Source organism: Parasteatoda tepidariorum, chromosome 3 (assembly GCF_043381705.1).
Source record: "Parasteatoda tepidariorum isolate YZ-2023 chromosome 3, CAS_Ptep_4.0, whole genome shotgun sequence".
NCBI classification, from domain to species: domain Eukaryota; kingdom Metazoa; phylum Arthropoda; class Arachnida; order Araneae; family Theridiidae; genus Parasteatoda; species Parasteatoda tepidariorum.
This window is the reverse complement of record NC_092206.1, coordinates 60228847-60248188: the sequence shown is the minus strand read 5'-3', so window position 1 is coordinate 60248188 and position 19342 is coordinate 60228847. Positions and strand designations below refer to the sequence as shown.

The 19342-nt window shown below is 30.7% G+C and overlaps 2 protein-coding genes across 4 annotated transcripts in view; one reads left to right on the top strand and one right to left on the bottom strand.

Moving 5' to 3' along the window:
* Positions 1 to 19342, bottom strand: part of LOC107445120 (potassium/sodium hyperpolarization-activated cyclic nucleotide-gated channel 2-like) — a 627568-nt gene that overhangs the window by 294772 nt on the left and 313454 nt on the right. The window lies entirely within an intron of this gene.
* LOC107446236 (sodium-dependent glucose transporter 1A-like) lies at positions 1102 to 18877 on the top strand. The gene is made up of 8 exons (XM_016060832.3): positions 1102 to 1153; positions 3102 to 3208; positions 4415 to 4541; positions 7229 to 7399; positions 9427 to 9755; positions 11912 to 12123; positions 14314 to 14545; positions 17761 to 18877. Exons 1-8 carry the CDS (start codon positions 1117 to 1119, stop codon positions 18484 to 18486), a joined length of 1941 nt encoding a protein of 646 aa, XP_015916318.1. The 5' UTR covers positions 1102 to 1116; the 3' UTR covers positions 18487 to 18877.

Genomic DNA, 19342 nt, shown 5'->3' with positions numbered 1-19342 from the left:
ATATTTTTTATAACTAAGAATTGTGTTAAATCAACTAACTTATTATTTCTTAATACCCAGTTTCAAAAGTTTGATTAGTACTCCTTTTGCCTTTTTTAACACAAAACACTTTCTAATATATATTGTTAGAGGTACTTTTTGGTTACCCGGGTGCAAGCGAAAATTTGCTAAATAATTTAGACCTTCCGTCAAAATAAAATAAAAAGAAACTCAACGACTATGACCCATTAAAAATAATTAAAACCATTGTTGAACAGCCGTACCAATTTTTCGGGTTTACGATTACTAATGTTCAACTCCATAGCTTTGTAATTTTGAACCCAATCCAGAAGACAAGAGAACTCTTGGATCAAGTATTGAGGTAAAGTTGCCTTCGTTAAGGACTTTTTGATGGAACCTCTGAAACCTCTGAAAACTTCCCACGGTTAGCCTGGCTCATGATCCGTCTACACTTGAGGATATTTTACGTCAGCACTATGGTCGGGGCAAGCCGAAAGCGAAATTCGTATAGACCAGCCATTGCTGGTATTCGAACCCCGGTCACCTCATTGGAAATTGAATGCTCTATCCCCATAGCCATCAAGGCTCACTCATTAAAATTAGAAAATTTTAGGCTTTGCTTTGCAAGACACGCATTTTGTTTAGGACATTTGACTGGCGAAAACTCAGTCCTAAAACGTCTCCAAAAGAGAAAAATAAAGAGATTTGCGCTCTGCTAACCGAAAAGTTCACTTTTCGGTTAGCAGAAGGAAGAAAAAAAATTAACAAGAAAATTTTTCACCAAATAAGACCTAGTTTGGTTGGCTTAAGCAACACTATTTATTTTTTATTTCATCTATATATTTAGGAACTCTTCGTCTTTAAATTAGTTTTAATAATTTAAAAAATTTGTTTTATTATATTACTTTGCAAGCTCTTTTTTAGATTTTCAGTTCATTCGGAAACATAAAAACTAAAGTTCCTGAAGTATCATTAACTGTAACTTTTTGATTACAATTTATATTAATATTCGACTGTTTGTAAACTTTTAAAAAAAATTTGAATCTCTTGACTGTTGAGGAAAACATTTACTGAAGAATATTATGTAAAAACAGACTTTTTACTAGAGTTATCGAAATGAAAAAAGAAAAATCTGTCCCCCTGGACAGAGAAAGTAGGTTTAAATTTATTTCACTTTTATTGAATAACGTAAAATGCTTTTTGCAAAATCAATTTGTTTGATATTTGGGCTTTTCCAAAGTACTTATTTTTCATTTGGTGGAGAAATGAAATTCTTATGACAATAAATATATTTTTTCTCATTATTACCTATTTTTATTTATTGGTTTTATATGATTTTTCAATGTATATTGAAATATTTTACGGAAGACATGCTGTAGAACTGTATAAAATATTTCACCTTTGTGAAATATGAAACTAACTGAACTAACTGAATTCATATGAAACAAATTACTGTAAGCTTCAGTTAGTTTAATATTTTTCAGCAGAATATTTTCAAAATAATACAAATTATATTTTTTGTTGTCAAAAGAATTATATTTATTTTTTTAATATTAACGTTTATTACGCATAAATAAATACATTTCACTGACTATTAATATAAACTTAACAAAATTACAGCGTGAACATTTTACCCAATTTTCAAAATATTTTCCCCAACCGAACGCCATATTTTTAAAATGTGAATATTTTACAAAATTGCTATATTAAATTCGGATCAGTGTGCCATATATTTTTTTTTATCAAGCTTAGTCCAATATCAAGATGTGATTGCGACAGCGGTGTGTTGCTATTTTTTAATGCCACTTAAAATGGATGATAACTACGTTACTTTTGGCAGAAATCTTTACATTTGGCGATAAAAGTAAAAAGTTTCATCTTTTTTTCAAAGAGCTCACATCAATATGTTAAATCTATGCCAAGTGTCCCTGAAATAAGCGACAATAAAGGATTTATCAGACCCTTAATGACGGACATATCAGTCTTGTTTTCTTAATATTTAGATTTTTGAGCACGTCGGGTTTGACCAATGGTGCCAAAGTTTCACTGGCAAAGAGTAGTCGCTCTCTAAAATTTAGACAGAGAGTACGCGACAGATATGTCCATCATCAAAGTTCGGTAAATCCTGTATTGTTGCACACTTTTGGGACCTTAGGAATACAGTTAACTTAAATAGCGCCAAAATTGTTCCCAAACCAGACACACTTCAGTCTTTCTTCATTAATACGAATACCCTCATCAGTCTCTCTCTGACATTCCACATAGAAAAGCATCCTCCTTGGCGTCATTCATATTTTTTGTCTCGCTTTAGTTTTCGTATTCCATGTTATTTTTCTTTTCATCTCCACTGAAACTTTCTCTATTATTGTTCTTTCCATTATTTTATTTCTGTTAGTAGCTGCAGCTGTTCTCTTTTTTTCAACCTGTTTTCATTTCTTCATACGCATGTTTGAATGAAACGATCACGGTGCTCTTGAGAATGAGAGCCGTGATCGAGAGTTCAAAACAAGTTTTAATTTTTTTACACTTAAATGAAGCAAATGAAATTTTTATTAATAAGTTTATGTTCACGTTTACCGACCGGCCTGTATTGGGGGCAGGGAACTGTCCTTGCATCAGAAAGGTCCTGGCTTCGAATCCTGGACAAGGCACGGATGTTTCTTTCTCCTTCGTGTGTGAATGTGACCCGCCCTATAAACGGGTTGTGGTTGTGTGAATGGCGTGGCAGAAGTCAAATTCCTAACCATAGATGGCGCCACTGAAAAACAGGAACAATCGCATCCCCACTGCCTAAAGCAGGCATACGACTCAAAAAATGTTCACGTTTAAAAAATTTTTTTTAGGATTTTTATTTTGTATTCCAAATAGTTTAGTCAAGGAAGTGGTTGTATTTCTTAAGATTAGGACAGGCAATTACAGAAATTCAATTTTTGAAGTGAACTTTTAATTAGTTGAACAAAAGTTATCCTGATTTATATCATTGTTTTTTTCTTCTTCTTGCTAACTGTAAATAAGAACACCAGCAAATAAGTGTAATTTAAATAATTTTTATTTCCCATCTTTGAAGGAATGTATCCTATAACTTCATTTTATTTTGTTAGGCGTATCTGTTATAAGTTCAATCAGTTCTCGCCGATCGATTGAAGAAGAACAGAAAGGGAGGCGAGTGCTACTGACTGTGCTGATTACATCTTCTTATCTTTGTCTGGTAATTTTTTTATAGCTTCACTAATACGTATAAAACCAAAATTTTCATTTCATGCTTTTCTTAGTTCCGGGTGCAATGGACTAAAATTCTGCGGTACCTTGTAAAAACAAAGTTTGAAATATTAAATCTCTTTAGGATTTGAGATATCTTAAGGATATCTAAGAATTAAGTAATTTTAAGTGCGTCTGTCAATTATTTTTCATTTCTCTTATATTTTTTTAATTTACAAATGAATTGTAAATACAAATAATCATATTGATTGCAAAGTAATGATGAAGTAAAAATAAGTTTTTGCAATACAATTCTTCTCTAAAACTCTTTTATTGTATTGCGTAAATAAATAAATAAAACTAGCATCTTAGAATAACAAAATATAAATAATTAAATTCTTGTTAAAATTGTTGTAAATAATGCTGTAGCAAATAATTTGTGTGAACAATTCAAGAAGGTAATGAAATAGAAAAAATTTTAAACATTTAAATAAGGTAAAAATATAAATTTATTTTTGACTCATCTAAAACATTGCCACACCTAATAATAAACATGGGATACACCATAATCAATAGAATAACATTGTTTTTTTTATTTACTTTTAGCTTTTTTTTATCATTTTATTCAATTTAACAAAAATGACTATATATTCGGTCTGCAGGGATTAAAAAACAATTGAAACTATTTTATCACCAATAACAGTTTTTCTGTTTAAATTTGAGCATTCTAGCTACTTGGAAACTATTTGAAATTTAACTGGCAATAAATTCTATTATGGAAAAAAATCATCAGGTACAGATCTACAGGTTAAATCAAAGGTCTCTAGCTATTCGAAAAGTGATCGAAATTTCAATTCCAAGATTCCATTCTAAACTAACCAAAACGAGTTATTAATGTGATAAAAATAATAACATTTTTTTAGTACTTTACTTAAAAAGAATGCAGTTTTTTAAGCAAAATAATAGTAATAGAATCGATATTTTAATATCGGTGCTCGAGCGTTCGACTGGATTTATGTCTCTTTACATTCAGTTTTGTAAGTGTGTAATTTCGAACCAATTACAAAGATTTAATTTAAGAAAAAAGGAGTATTTGATGAAGCAAAAACAGTGCCTAACCTGTTCCAAAATTCGAAATTTCAATAATGAATTTAGTTTTCTAAATAATCATTGAATGTTTAATATTTTTACTATAACAATATTTTTCTTTTTTTAGGGTTTTTTCAAAGCAATTCCTGGTCCTACTCTCTATATCCTGAAACGTTTAGCAGGTGTAAAAATGGAGGGTCTAATGCTTATTTTTTCAGCCCGTTCCCTTGGTTACATTTCTGGTTACGTTGTTGGTAAGAAAGATTTTGCAAAATATTTATGCGTTTTCATTTCGAATAAGTTGTTCTTAAAATAAAGGGTGGCGCAAAGAAACGAGAAATTTGTAATGTTTGAGTTGAAACGAAATGTCTTTAACCGAGGCATGCCACAGTGAGAATTCCAGAATTTCCATATCAGGCTATTAGAATATACGGAAGAGGGGGTTAAGACGGGGTAGTGGGTCAAAATCAGGTACTTTGACTGTGTAGAAACTAGTTCTGAATTCCAGGCGACTAACTATAAATTGCATTTGACTAGACAAAAACAAGGACCTACCATATTGGCATGTTGTTGTTGACTAATTCACGGTGTCTCTATAGATAAGTTTTTTTACTATGTCAACTCCTTAATGCTCTCTAGTTTTTAAGCAATTCTTGTTTATTAGTCTCTTGAGTTATGAGAATTATTTTTAGTCTAGCTTATTATACGTTCCTAACACACAATAGGGGTTTGTTCCAAAAGTAGCACTGTTCTGTTTCATTTCGATATCCTCTGCTCTCAGGGACACACTGAGTATCCCCTTGATGTGTGTCTATGCTGGGCCCACTGAAGACCCGGGTCAAAATTTATAGCGGACCCTTTCCTTAAAGCACAAAAACCATATTTTCATATTTTGTTGAATTTTTGAAGACCCTTTATAATGAATCTTATTGTTTATATAGACATAAAGTAATTTTCTGCAGTTTTTTTTGAAATAGAAAACTAATTATTTAGCACAAATTTTTTTTGTAATGAATTATGAATCGAGCTATCAGCAGTTCCTTTCTGTACCCTCCTTGAGTACAGCTTTGACTACATCCCATGTAAATTTTATGCATGATTTTCTTAAAATGTCATATAAAATAGAGATGTCTGGTATTTTTTAACTGAAATTCTTGCGCATCGAAATTTTTAATAGAGTTCACATATGTATCCGGTTTTACCCCACCAGATATTTGGCATTTTCAAGAAAAAATCATGTTTGAAAAAGGTAGAACATCAATGACTTTTCAAGAAGGATATATTGTACACAACTAAATAATGAATATATATATCTTCAGACAGTTTCTAGGTTAAACAATTTAGCTCTAACAGGCCTTTGAATCTTAGCTACCTGGTATAACCCCACTTTCCCTTGAACAACGTCAGGAAGCATAATTTCCCGATGCCATTTTTAAGAACTAACGAAACATTTTGTTGCATTTTTTGTAATGAAATATATATTTTTTGTAATGGTGAATGACATATTAGTATATGCATACACTTTTGTCTGTGAAAATATTTTTCCAAAGTTAATTAGGGCAAATTACGTTACTTTAAAATCACCTTTTGCCTACACCAGGTTGCACGAAGTGATTATAAAATAGTGTTTTATATTCTATCCTAGTTAGTGTTTTATATTCTATCTAGTGTTTTATGTTCTATGGCTTAACTTCAAGACTGAAACAAATTGCATAAAATAGTACAGAAATCTACTGTTGACCAGACAAAAAAAAGATTTCTTTTTTTTAAATGTGAGTGATTTTTTAAAATTTGCTTACATTTAGCTATAGAAAAAAGGAAAAGAAAGAACTTCCTTGTATTTATAGTTTACCGTATAAGTAGCGTTATGGGTTAAAATTCATCGTAGGTTTTTCAGGTTATTTCATTCGATTTGTTTTAACGCCTTGAAACACAGGCCGTCCAAAACGAGTATTAGCTGTTTTATCTCGACAAGCTGTTAACTGGATATATCGGTCATTATTTGCTGCGGTAGCACGTGAACGACCCTGTCCTGGACAACTTCAAACATCCCCTGTTTCTCGAAATCCATTTCTGAGTCTTACTATGACACTTCTTGCCACACCAACAGCGTCCGATGCACTTCTTTGCGTTAGTCTCCAGGCTAACGCAAATTATCGGTAGACTGATATCCATATCAGTCTACCGATAATGCGTCAAGCTATGGATTCTAGTTAATTACGTTCTCGCGACATTTTCAAGTAACTCATCCTCAAAACAAAATACGAAAGGTTAAATTTGACCTCTGAGATAACGAAAGACAGCAGCTTCAGCGAAATCAAGATTTCTACACTTATATTCTTTTTCTGGTTTTAGACGCCATTAACGTTGATTTGCATATGAAATTCTTTTTTTTTTCGTCTTCTGCTGTATTTAATACTATGGATGTTGCCTCATTTATCAGAAGAAGTATGTGTTAGTTTCGTTAAAGCCGTGCGCTCAACAAATTTTTTTTGAGCAGGATATTTTATCATTTTTTTTTTAAAGTTTCACGCATTTAGTTAATGTACCTTTCTCTTTGCAACATACTTCCCAGAGGAATTATTTCGAATATAATCACATTTTCATAAGAACAAATAAGAACCACGATGCTTATACTGGAATGTCCGAAGCGAAGATAGAGTATCTTCAATTTGCTTGTCTAATATTTACTCTGTAAAACATACCTTCAAGGCTATTACATTGTTGCTACAAACAGACATAAATGATCAAATAATTCGACCCATAATTCATAAATATAATATAGCAAAATAGTATTATTTTCATTGTTTAATAAAAATGATTAATGAAAGGTGCACTAAGTATACTAATCTTTTAAATTATTTCATCTTACCGTACTTTTTTCTCTTAGCATGGCATGTATATTTTATAATTATTCTACAATGGTGCATTTTTATTACAGGCGGAGCGGTGTTTGACAATACTGAAAATAATTTACTAAACCGGTTGATAATATTTATAGTAGAAATTATCTGTGCAGCTACTGCTTTTGCAGTGCCATTTTGTCACGGTATCGTGGCCCTTACTGCTGCCTTTTTTGGTGCAGGAATAAGTATAAGCATATTGGAAACAGGTACTTTATTTTTTTAAAAAGATATATAGATATATTAAGAAATCAATGTATTTTCAGTGAAATTGTGTTAATTTTTTGCATATTGTTCTTAATGAAAAAACTGAAATTGCTTAGTTTTGTCTGGTTTTCTTTTCTGGTGGCCAATTTTAAAACGTATCATTCCCCCAATTCCCCAATCATGCTATATGACGTCTCTGTTCTTAAAAAAATCTCAGTATTTTCTCTTAGAACTCTAATTGCAAAAATGGTCAATGATTTGAAAAATGAATTAAAGAAATAAGGTTATTACATATGCGACTTGCAATATTAGCAAGCCTGATTGCCAGTAACAGCAAATTTTAAGTCAGAGAGTGTGCTTCTTGTTTTTCAGTGGCTCAATTTACATTCAATAATAAGATTTTTGCGCGCACCACAAATTCAAGAAGCTAAATACTATAAAATTGACACTAATATTATTCTCTTTTTCTTCACGATGCGGTAAAATTCTCAGTTGCTTTACACATAAATGTGTAACAGTAAATACACAAAAAATTATTTCATAAGTTTAATTTGGTAGGAAAAGCTCCTAGCAAAACAGTGTAAAATTTGTTTCGATAAGGAAAACAGCGACAATGAAACCAAAATTACACAAATTCAAAGATTTAGAAAAGGCGAAATGGTATTTAAACTATCAATTGATTGAATGAAAAATTCGTTTGCATAAATAATTTATTCCTAAAGTAAATCAGGTAATTAAATAGTATGATTTTTTTCTTCCTGTATTTTAAAATTTTAATGAAGAGAAAATTAAGAATTCTCTTTATCGTTGAAAAGAAATATCAAACTGATGTAAACTTGTGCGAAGAAACTAAAATAAGTTTAAAAATAAAACTTCCGTTTGCTTTTATTAGGGTTGACTTTCAGTTTTGACTTTCTAATCAGTTCTTGGTTATTTACGGTATTTTACATTAAAAAAAACCCAGCGTTATTTCAATGATAGGAACAATTTTTCTTATGGAACAGATTTTCCTTTAGAATTTTGAAAAGTAAAGCTAATTGTGACTGAAATATACTAATAATAGATTTGGTTTAATTCGGTTAGGAATTTATTATAGGATATAGTATATATATCGGGTTTACAAACAAATAATATAAAGTAAAACAAATTTTATGTAATAGATTCATAAATGCGCTTCGGAAATTTAAAAAAAACAAAAATCTTATTTTATTTGCTGAAACATATTGACTTTACTGAAAGTCTATGTAATTTAACTTGACAAAATGTATTGAATTTAAATGAATTTGTTTTTTAAATATCTTTGTTTACCCACCGTTTTAGTTTGGCCAATCGTCTAGACGAAGTCAGAGGATAGCAGAAAGTTAAAAGACTCAAATCGGGCCTATCACTGGCTGCCCGTTGTAGGTATCTTGGGGTTTTGAAAAATAATGGGGGGGTGTCCACTCTCTGGAAATAGTTCAGAGGCAGCAACATTGGTCCACCGACATGATCAAAATCACAAAAGGGAGTCAACACCGGATCAAGACTGTTATTTGAGAAATCTAACAAAAACGGGTAGGTTCGTGGCAGCTACACAACAGTCTCACAACCTGTATAAACAGGAATGGCTTAATGAAAGGTGGCCTGTATGCCAGGCTCTATGTAGTCTGCATACCTTATACAGCAAAAAACAAAAAAAAAGTATAGCATGGTGCTGGACGAGTAACCAGTTTCCCTATTTATGGTACAATTGCGTCCATACTCCCCCCCCCATAATTTGATCTTATATCGGATGATATTTTGGCAAGTTTTGTTTTCATTTGCCTTGTTAGTTTTCATAGAAAAAAAAAACCATTTTTTCTTCCATAACTTTCCACAGTATAACTACAGATCTATTTTTCATGGTGCAATTATAAGTAAAATTAAAGAAAGCAGATAACACGACTACAATAATTCAAAAGTGAAATAATTTTACTTGTTTTATGCTGCATACTTTAAAATGTGTTTTTTTTTTTCAGAGAAAGTTTTAATTGTTGTTTTATAATTGCAGGTTTTAATACCTTTGTTCTGCATATGTGGGGAAGGAAAAGCAATCCCTACTTCATGGCACTCCACTTCTTAAATGGAATTGGAGGTCTGTTGGGAATAGTATTGCAGCGTGCGTTTGTTCAAGACATAAGCGCGGCGAATGCTACAGCAAACATAACACTCTATTTAAAACCAGAAGATATAGGAAAACCTATATTTCCTCATCTGATGTACAGTTACATAGTTCTTTGTCTCATCATATGTTGTATTGCACTATTTTGGTTGATATCACTTTTTTGCCCGTGTAATCAGATGCCTTTGAAACCATTTCAATTAGAAGCTGACATAAAAGTAATATTAATGATTTTCAATCTACATTTATGCTAATTTTAACACAAAATAATCATAGAATATAATAGAATAATAATAAAACAAAATAATAAAACAAAATAATCACAAGTTATAATTCCTAGTACAATGCTGAGGGAGTAAATAATTGACAATGTCAGGGTAAACACAAAGCGTAAGACTTCTTTTTTTGCAAGCCCTGTATTGTTTTTTAGTTATTACCAGTTGTTATAGACTCATATCATGTGTAATCATTTCTCTTAAAAATAAACATACAAGCAATATCAACATTTCTGAATGATTATAACACAGTTACCATTCGTAAAATGAACAATTTTTGCCCAACGCTGTTTTATTCTTGTACTGAACAAGTGGCAAATTTCAACATTCACATAATTTTTTATTAGTATTTTTTTTTGGTGGCAAGAAAATAAATATTAAAAAAGCTTGACGAGATTAATGCAACTCAATTGGGAATATCAAGTTTTTTTTTTATCTTCTTGGCATCTCAAAAATTTTTTTATGACTTCAATTAAAAAAAAAAAGTGTTAAAATTTTTTAGACAGGATCAACCTTGTCTGCAAGATATAAGCATGTTAATAGCTTGTAAGTTATTATCATTGGGCTTATATTTATTTAAATGCTTCTTTGATTTGATTCATGTTCCTATGGTATGTTTAATATTCAATGACTCGTAAATTTATTTATTCATTATTAAACATCATTTACATTTATGAATAATTATTACGCAATTATTTTTAGCAAGTTATAGCTTAATATCGAGTTACCAAAAGTTTTTATTTCCTGGTGCATAGTTGAAGGCTAGACATAACATTTCATTTTCAGAAACACAATTTTTTTAATTATTCATCAAAAAATTATTTCTTACTCAAAAAATTTTAAAGTTTTCTTGTTTCCCACATAATTAATAATTTAAAATCATATAGCAGAAATCAGTTTCAAGAGTATATTATCATTATTTCAATAATTGGGTACTTGCACATCCTGATTCGGGAATCATTGGGTAATTCGGGAAGAATATCATGGATACCCAAGCATGTGACTCATGATTTCAGCACCAGCTGATAGTTATAAGCAAAATGGAGTGTTAAAGTTGAGCTTCACATAAGTTAGATTGCTAATTAATGTGAAGTTAATTAAATACAGTGCCGTATTGCACATCAAACTCGTTGAAATATAATTCCCTGTTGTCTACTTCTTTTACTTAACTTAGATTTATTATATGCTTATGTATTTTATTGTAACTATGATATATTTTTGTTTTGTGTACCTGGCAACTTCAATGCATAATTAGCTTGTTTATGTTCTACATGGCTTCATGCCTTTCAAGAATTAAAATTTTTGTGAAAGAATCTTTGTGTAAGAATATAGAATGTGTCATTTAAGAGAAATGATACTTGACGGGCTTGGCTTACAGTAAAAAAGAAAGGAAAGAACAGTTGATAACGTAAGCAAATGCCACGTTTTAACAACCAATCATGATTAAGATATCCACACTACGTCACTTGCAGTTATTCAACTCCCTACGAAATCTTTTTCCGAAAATCGGTTTTATTTTTAAAACAATAAAATTACTCCATTTTAAAATAAAATAAAGCGTATGAGGAAGCCATACAATTTTAATATTTTCTACGCATGAAATAAACAAAAATATTTTACTAATCTACGATTTGAGATAAAAGTTTCAACCCATTGCATCTGTTAGAGCGAAATTTTTATTTTGTCACATTTTTAAAAAAATTGCTATTCTTTTTATAATTATTGTTCGAAAAAATTCGTCCCATATCCAAAACATATAGACAAATTGATGTTGTGGTTTCCTTTAGCTAACTTTTAAAACTACGCTAGTCAGAATGTTAATGCTTCCAAACTTTATTTTATTTATTATATTAATTTTATCATTATATTTATTATATTACTATGTTTTTATATTATTATATTTATTGTATTTGTTAATTTTTTTAAAAAATAAATAAAATGAATTAATTATAGTGCTCTAGTGACTTATGTTATTTTAAATAAGTTTTCTTAATTTTGTCGTTAAACTAAACTCGTTAAGCGCTTTCGTTTCTTTTTTAATGTCTTTCTCATTTTTCCTACAGACAAATAAAGTTTTCTCTTCATTTGTTTATTTTTAGGTTCCATCAAAAGAATTTACAATGTTTGCTGTGTTAACATCTTCACTCTTAGCATTTCTTTGTGGAACTATAAGCCTTGGTTACGTACACATGTTTACTACATTCGCTATTGAGGAATATAATATTAGCACAAAAACTTCTCTTGATCTCGCTTCATTCTTTTGGGGATTCTTTGCTGTTGGAGGTTTTTTCGCTGTATTTGCCTCAAGAATGTAAGTAGTTGTCACTTTACAAACCTACTCTAGGGCGAGGTTGAGGCAAGAACGAGAAATCTAAAACGATACACCTTTCACTTTTCGATTGCCATACATTTGTTTATACTGCCCAAATTTAAAATTTTACTAGCTTAGTTAAGAAAAATGGTTTTATTGAAAATCATATTATGTAAGGAAACTATAGCTATCTAACTTTTACGTCCTATCTTACTTTTAAGTCTTATGATTTTGCTTTAGCTTTCTTGAAAATTTCTTATAAGAATGTGAGAAATTTGAATTTTTAATCTAGTGGAAATTATCGGGATAACACATTAATATTTTCTAATTGCAATGAGTTTATTTCACATTTAAAATTTGACTAAAAAATAAAGCATTTAATTATTTTTGTTTAGTGTTCGTGATATATTGAGCTATAAAGTAGCGGACTGTAACAAACATAAACATTTATTTTGAAACTTAATAACATAAAATTGACAAGATCACATTGAGTGACAAGGAGATGTTCTCTGTTCTAGAGTTGAATGGCAACTGCATAATAATGTGTCATATGATATGAGCGCCGCCTCGTGGCAATTCTTAACAATTTTTATTTGTCAAGTGAAAAAAAAAATTATTAGACAAAACTGTATTGCTATAAAAGAGGTCTGTCTAAATGATTCCTCTCCCAAATCGCACAATTTATGAATTCTAAAAATGCCCTGTATAGAATAGAGAATGCTGTAGCGGATAAATTAGGAAGCTATTTTCACATGGAGATCCATGCAGAAATGTAGAATCGCTCAGACCTGGCGCTAAGCCTTTCCGCCATAAGTTAAGGTTTTACAAGTTGTTAATGCAATTTTTGAACATAATTCTAAGGATATGGAAGAGTTAAAGTAATATCTAAATTATCTGATACATCATAAAACTGAGTATAGAGAGGATAAAAACAGAAAACCTCCCCGTTTAGGCGACGGCAAAGAAATTTTAACCCATGATCACTGAGGATAATTTATGTCAGAACTGAGGTTGGTTTGAGCCAAGAGCAGAATTTGTATCGACCAGCCAATGCAGAGATTCACACCTGGGTCACTTCATTGGGAGATAAACGCTCTATTCCCTGAGTCACCGAGACTCCATTTGTTACATTAGTACTTTTTCCTGGTTACATGATATGATAGTTCAACTTGGCATCAAACAGATGCAGTAAGTTTACAAAGTATAGCAATCTTGTGTCTCGTAATTTCCTTGTCAAAACTGACGTAAAGAAAGTTTTTAAACCTCAGATCTCAAATTAGTATTTAATGAAAAATTTTTTATAAAAACAAAACAAGTTGACACGAGAGTGGAAAGATTGAAATTATCAAAACCAGTTAGGATGCCCACAGAAACAGAGATGAGTTGAATGCTTTACCGTAGTAGATAAAATACTTCAAAGGGGTCTGTCCAGACATTTTGTGAAAGGTCCGTTTTCGTAAAATTCTAGAAAAAAATGCTCGTAATTTGTGAATATAAAATAAACGTTACGGCGCATTCTTTCAATCAGGGTCCTGCTTTTGTGAATTTGTGCAAATAGGGTCCTGTCATTGCAAAAATCTTTTTCAAGGAGTTTTTAAATTGTAAAGACATACAAGATTACGCTCACACTGTAAAATTTAAATTTTAAAAAATGAACAGCAATTGCTGCTACTAAATTAGACATGCAACATACAAATATTTGGTATTTAGCCTATACTGCTGACAGCATAATATTCATTTCGGACGAATAAAGGAAGAAGCGTCTGCCGAAGACCAAACTTAGTTCGTTTATATCTGTCTTCCCCCCCTTCCTGGGAAGGGTTTATTCGATTAACAAAACAGTAATGAAGATAAACAAATTTGTGAAGGGTCCGATTAAAAGATAAATTATTTTGTGAAGGGTCCGTTTTTGGGTTAAAATATTTCGTGAAGCGTCCGTTAACGGATCCAAATTTCTCCTAAACAGACCCCTGCTTCAAGATAAAACGAAAGGTTGCCAAAATAAGTAATATTGTTTCAGATGTATTTCATTTTAGAATAATTTAAATTTTTTAAGTTTCATTTATTCACATAATAATACGTGACTACATTCAACAAGGGACTTCGTTCAAAGTATAAATTTAAGTTTCAGCTGTTTACATTTAAAACACGCATACAGAAACAAATTAACTTTCTTCCTAATCTTCATAGATTTCATCCTTTCTTCATGATAATTGCTTGTCTTATCTTGGAGATCATATCTGGTGTAGTATTGATAACGCTATCTAAATCGAACAATGATATGTTGATAGTGGGAAATGTATTACTTGGTCTTGGAGCAGCAGCCTTACTTGGTTGGTCGATACTCTGGATGGATCGATATATAGTGACCACATATAAGATCATATCTGCCCTATTGATGGCCCATTGTTTAGCTGAAATGGTAATAAATTTAATTGAAATTCTGTTATAAAAATATCCTATTGAAGTTTTATACAGTGAAACCTCCAGTGAAGATCACCTATGTGTGTTGACCTCCTTTATTTACGACCAACAATTTTTTTGGGAGGAGTGGATTTCATATGCATAGACTCCATTTTCCATAGACTTTGTGTTAAATAAAACCTTTATCAAAACCTCTACCAGCGACCGTTCCAACCTCCGAGCCAAATGCGGAAAATGTCAAACAAGGAAACACGAAAAAATATCAAAACAAAAAATATTATCAAAACAAATAGGTGGATTCAAATGTATTAAAATTATTTGTGAGTTGCTCTTATTTAAAGAGCTCTTTTTGACAACCTCTGAAAGAGATCGACAACCTTATGTTGTAGTCAGAGTGTACTAAAGACAATGATATCAATAATTAATTTTTAGAGTTGGAAATTAAATTAGAAAAAAAAGTTATTAAAAAAAATGAAGCATAAAAAAAACTCTTATTTTTTGAAGTAAACTAATTTTTATAATATGAAATTAAAGGCAAACTAAAACAAAATACATAATTGTTTATTTATTTAAAATAGTTCGATCGTACATAATTTGAAAATTTGTTTTTACACATAATTATATCGGTAGGGGTCATTTTTATTGACGATAAGTTTTATTCATTGATCCGGTTTTACGACGCAAACGTATTTGGCATTTTTGTATCAAGAAAATGACACTTATAAATTAAAATCGTTTGCAGCAATTCATGTACCTTCCATAAAAAGGGAATGGAAGTAACTCCTATGAACGAGTTACCTCTACTAACGGCCATTTTACTGTTGAACAGAGAGTGGTCGCCTCCGAGAGGTTTCACTGTAGTTTGAATGTAGTTTTGTAGTTAGACCATAGGCCAAATCTGAACTTTAAAGTATTAGGGTACCATAAATGAAAAGAGTACACGCTTGATAGCTTTAGAAAAATAGCATCGTTCACCATCCTGGTGCTAGTTAAAAAAAAAGGTAAGAGAAGTGCACAAACTGGGTAACCAGTTCGCGTAACAGCATTTAAAATGAACATCAGTCCTGATAACGCAATGCGTGACACAGAGGGTAATGTACTGTTTCCTTACTCAGATCGAGTGCAGCATAGATGTTACGTGTCATAACTCTTCTAATGTTTTCATCAACGGCAACAAGGGATTTTTTGGGGACAGAGGCGGTTGCCTGCCTTGGTCTTGGAAAATCCTATATTGATGGCCAATTCTGAATTTTCAAGAACATCTTTATACCATTTGTTTAAAGCCGTTTGTCCTTAGACACTGTTCGCTGGAACCAAACACCATTTTGTCAGTTGATGTCAATAGGCAATCAATTTTTTTTGCCAGCCTTATAAAATAACAAGAAAAAGGGACAACTTTGATTTCTAGAAGTACATCGTAATTCTGCAATATGCAAAATTAAAGCATATTGTTTTCAAATAATAATAAGTAACAAATAATAATGAAATTTTAAAAGTATGTATATTCATGTTATTTTTAAAGCTCTTAAAAAGTGTGGACTACTTTTGAATAGCTTTATGTCCTTAGTGACAAATTATCGAATAAAATTCTCGTTCCATACCGCACACTTAAAAAAAAAATTCGACTGCTAAATTTTGTGTTTCTACACAAACAAACTAAATAGATGAAGTTAACATTAATTGATTGTTTTTTACTTCGAATCGCTCAGTTTGATTTGCAAGTTTAAGTTTATTTCTGACAGTTACCTATTCAACTATTAAACCCGTAATATATCCCAGACAAACTTAAATTACCAAAATTATGATTTATTTAAATTATGTAAAAATTCCCTCTTGGGATAGTGAAGAATGTTGTGCACTTTAGGTTATTTTCTGAGGTACAACACATGCATAAGTTTCAATAAATTCCATAACTCTTGCTACAAGAATTATGTTCAGTAGGGCGTATCGAAAAAAATCGAAATTTCTTAGATCTTTCTGCGGTAGTGCGGAAAAGATGTGAATTCCTATTATTAAAAAATGAGCGNCCTCTTGGGATAGTGAAGAATGTTGTGCACTTTAGGTTATTTTCTGAGGTACAACATATGCATAAGTTTCAATAAATTCCATAACTCTTGCTACAAGAATTATGTTCAGCTCTGTTTCAAGCTTTTAAATGCAGAAAATATTATATTTTCATCGTATATTTTAGTTTGAAATGCTATAATATATTTGAAACTTTACTAAATACGTATTTGGAGGAAGTAACCTTTTCCTGCTAAATAAAACTTTCTGTGTTTGTTAGTTCAATTAGTATTTTTTTTAATTGTTTATCAAAATTATATTCCTTAATTCATCTAAAGTCTCATAAAGTTTCAGATTTGCTACTTTTAGTTTTTGATCTCCTTCAACCAACTTCAAAAATTAATATCTGCATTATCAAAAAGGGAACATGACTTCCATCAAATGTTGTATTAATATCCATTATTTTTGTTGCAATGAATAGATTAAAAGTTATGTACTATACAAGTTAATTTTTATACCATTTCTCACATCGACAACTTTATAGTTTAGGTTTAAACAAGGAACTTTTATTCTTTGTCCTAAATACATGCACTATGCATTTTTCTCTTTAAGTGCCTTAAAAATGAATACATGTTGGGTGACTAAAATCGATTAAAATAAAACTGTTCCAATTTACAACAGATGTTGTTAATTGGAACAGTTTTCTGGTACCCGGGGACAATTTACGATTCCTACTTTAAGTGACCGATAAAATTCTATTTCAAATTTATTTATTTTGGTAAAAATATTTACATAATTAAAAGCAACGTATGTGTATTTAAAGGTTGCCTTTAGATTGTAAATGTGACAATAATTGTCAAAGACAGAAATTAAAGTTTGACAAATTACACAAGATACTACACTCTGCTCTACAAAGATGCATCATATTTAAAATGAGATTAAATTTTATCAAAGCATTTTTGCTATAAGGTTCTGTGTCCTATTATTTTCATTTATAATAAAACTTAATATTTTAGAAAACTTAGTTTTTAAGAGTTAGTTTTTAAAAAGTTAGTTTCAATGTATCACGATTATTTTTTCAGTTAGTTTCGTTGCAGTATATTCAGTTCAGGTTAGTTTCAATGTATACGAGTAAAAAATATGCCCTCTTTAAATTAAAAAAACAACAAAATATTTATAATAAAAAAACATTATTTGCTTCACTTTTAGATCATTCCTCCTATTCTGGCATATGCATTGACAAAAAGCACTAACAGCCTCTCCTATTTTGTCCTCTACATGCCTGTAATTTACCTTATCGTTTTTGCACTTCAATGCTTTTGGTTCTTCCCTCACGGTGAAAAGTTCGTCTCTATTTCAAAACTTCCCAAGAAGATAAGGAAACATAGGTGGTTTCCAATATTTCTGGAATCTTGGACGAAAGGAAGTGACCCGCAACTAATTGCAACTGCCATGAAACAATCAGGAATAGACTTGGAAAGACCAGTGATGGTTACTAAACGGGAAAGTCCGGCTCAGACTGAAGAATTTTTTTGGAGACCTAAGACTAGGGACAGCGGAATTCAAGTTCAGTACTTGACCAGAGAGGAAACCAGGGCTTCGCTCCAAGTGGCAAAAGAAGCTCTTAAAAGAGCAAAACAGGTGAGACTCGAGGAAGAGCTTGAAGAAGAGAAAAAAGAATCAAAACCGGTATCGATTTTAGGAGGTATTTTCGGCAAGACTGAGAAAGAGGCGGACAAAGATGATGAAAAAGAGGAGAAAGAAAAACCAGAGCAAAAAAAGCATTTGTTTGGTGGTATTTTCGGCAAGAAATCTGAGGAAGAAGATGATAAATCGAAAGAAAAACCAGCTGGTAAAAAAGATGATGATGGGAAAGGAAGTTCGTCCGAACCACGCCGACAAAGTAGTTGGTATTGGTTAAATAGTATGCACTGAGGAGCTATATCACAACATTTAATATCAACTCCAAGCTTTGTTCAAAGACATCAACTTAAAAACTACAATAAACATGGGGATTTTCTTGTGATTGTTTAGAGCGTTTTTTTTTAATAGAGAGTAAATGGCATTTATCATTGATTAGAAAAAACTTTCAAATTGAAAATTGGCAAACTCCTGAAAAAATTCGAAAAAAAGTTGATAATCTCCAAGATGTTGAGTATTATAATAATATCCCAAATAGGTTCATACCCAACTTTTTAAAATATACTTTAAATTGTTTCATGAAACGAGTGCTTTTTGCTGAAAATTTAAGCAAAATTATATTTAAAACTTTGATTTCATTTATATTTGACTCAGTGTAATGCTATTGATTTTTAATTTTTTAATAAAATATTATTTCTTTACAGTATGATGCTTTTTTTTTTAAAGAAACATAGATTTGGAAACTAGCTTGATAAGAACCTCATAGAAAAATATGTTGCGATAAAATAATTCTTAAACATTTTTATTTATTTTATGTAATTTCTGACTATATTTTACTGTCTTTAACATTTTATAATGCTTTAAATAAAATTTCATTTCTAAACTTTTAAATTTTGCTGATAGTGCTTCGTGGCTAATATTTAATACTTGATAATTTTTCTTACATGCGAATTACATGTGCATATGAAAAAAGAAATTCGTAAAAAATTCAAATTTGAATCATTTTAGGCGAAACTCCTAAGCAAATTTTTAGAAAAAACAAAAATGGTCACTTTGTTTTATTACTAATCAAATTGAAATAGAATTCTTTAAAAAAAACTTTCAATTTTAAAATTTTTCACATGAATATGTTTTCTGTAAAAATGTCACA

Coding starts and splice junctions, on each gene's coding strand:
- LOC107446236 (XM_016060832.3), top strand. CDS start 1,117: ATGAAAAAAGAAAAATCTGTCCCCCTGGACAGAGAAA. Junction 4,542..7,228: donor CATTTCTGGTTACGTTGTTG/GTAAGAAAGATT, acceptor TTTTTATTACAG/GCGGAGCGGTGTTTGACAAT. Junction 7,400..9,426: donor TATAAGCATATTGGAAACAG/GTACTTTATTTT, acceptor TTATAATTGCAG/GTTTTAATACCTTTGTTCTG.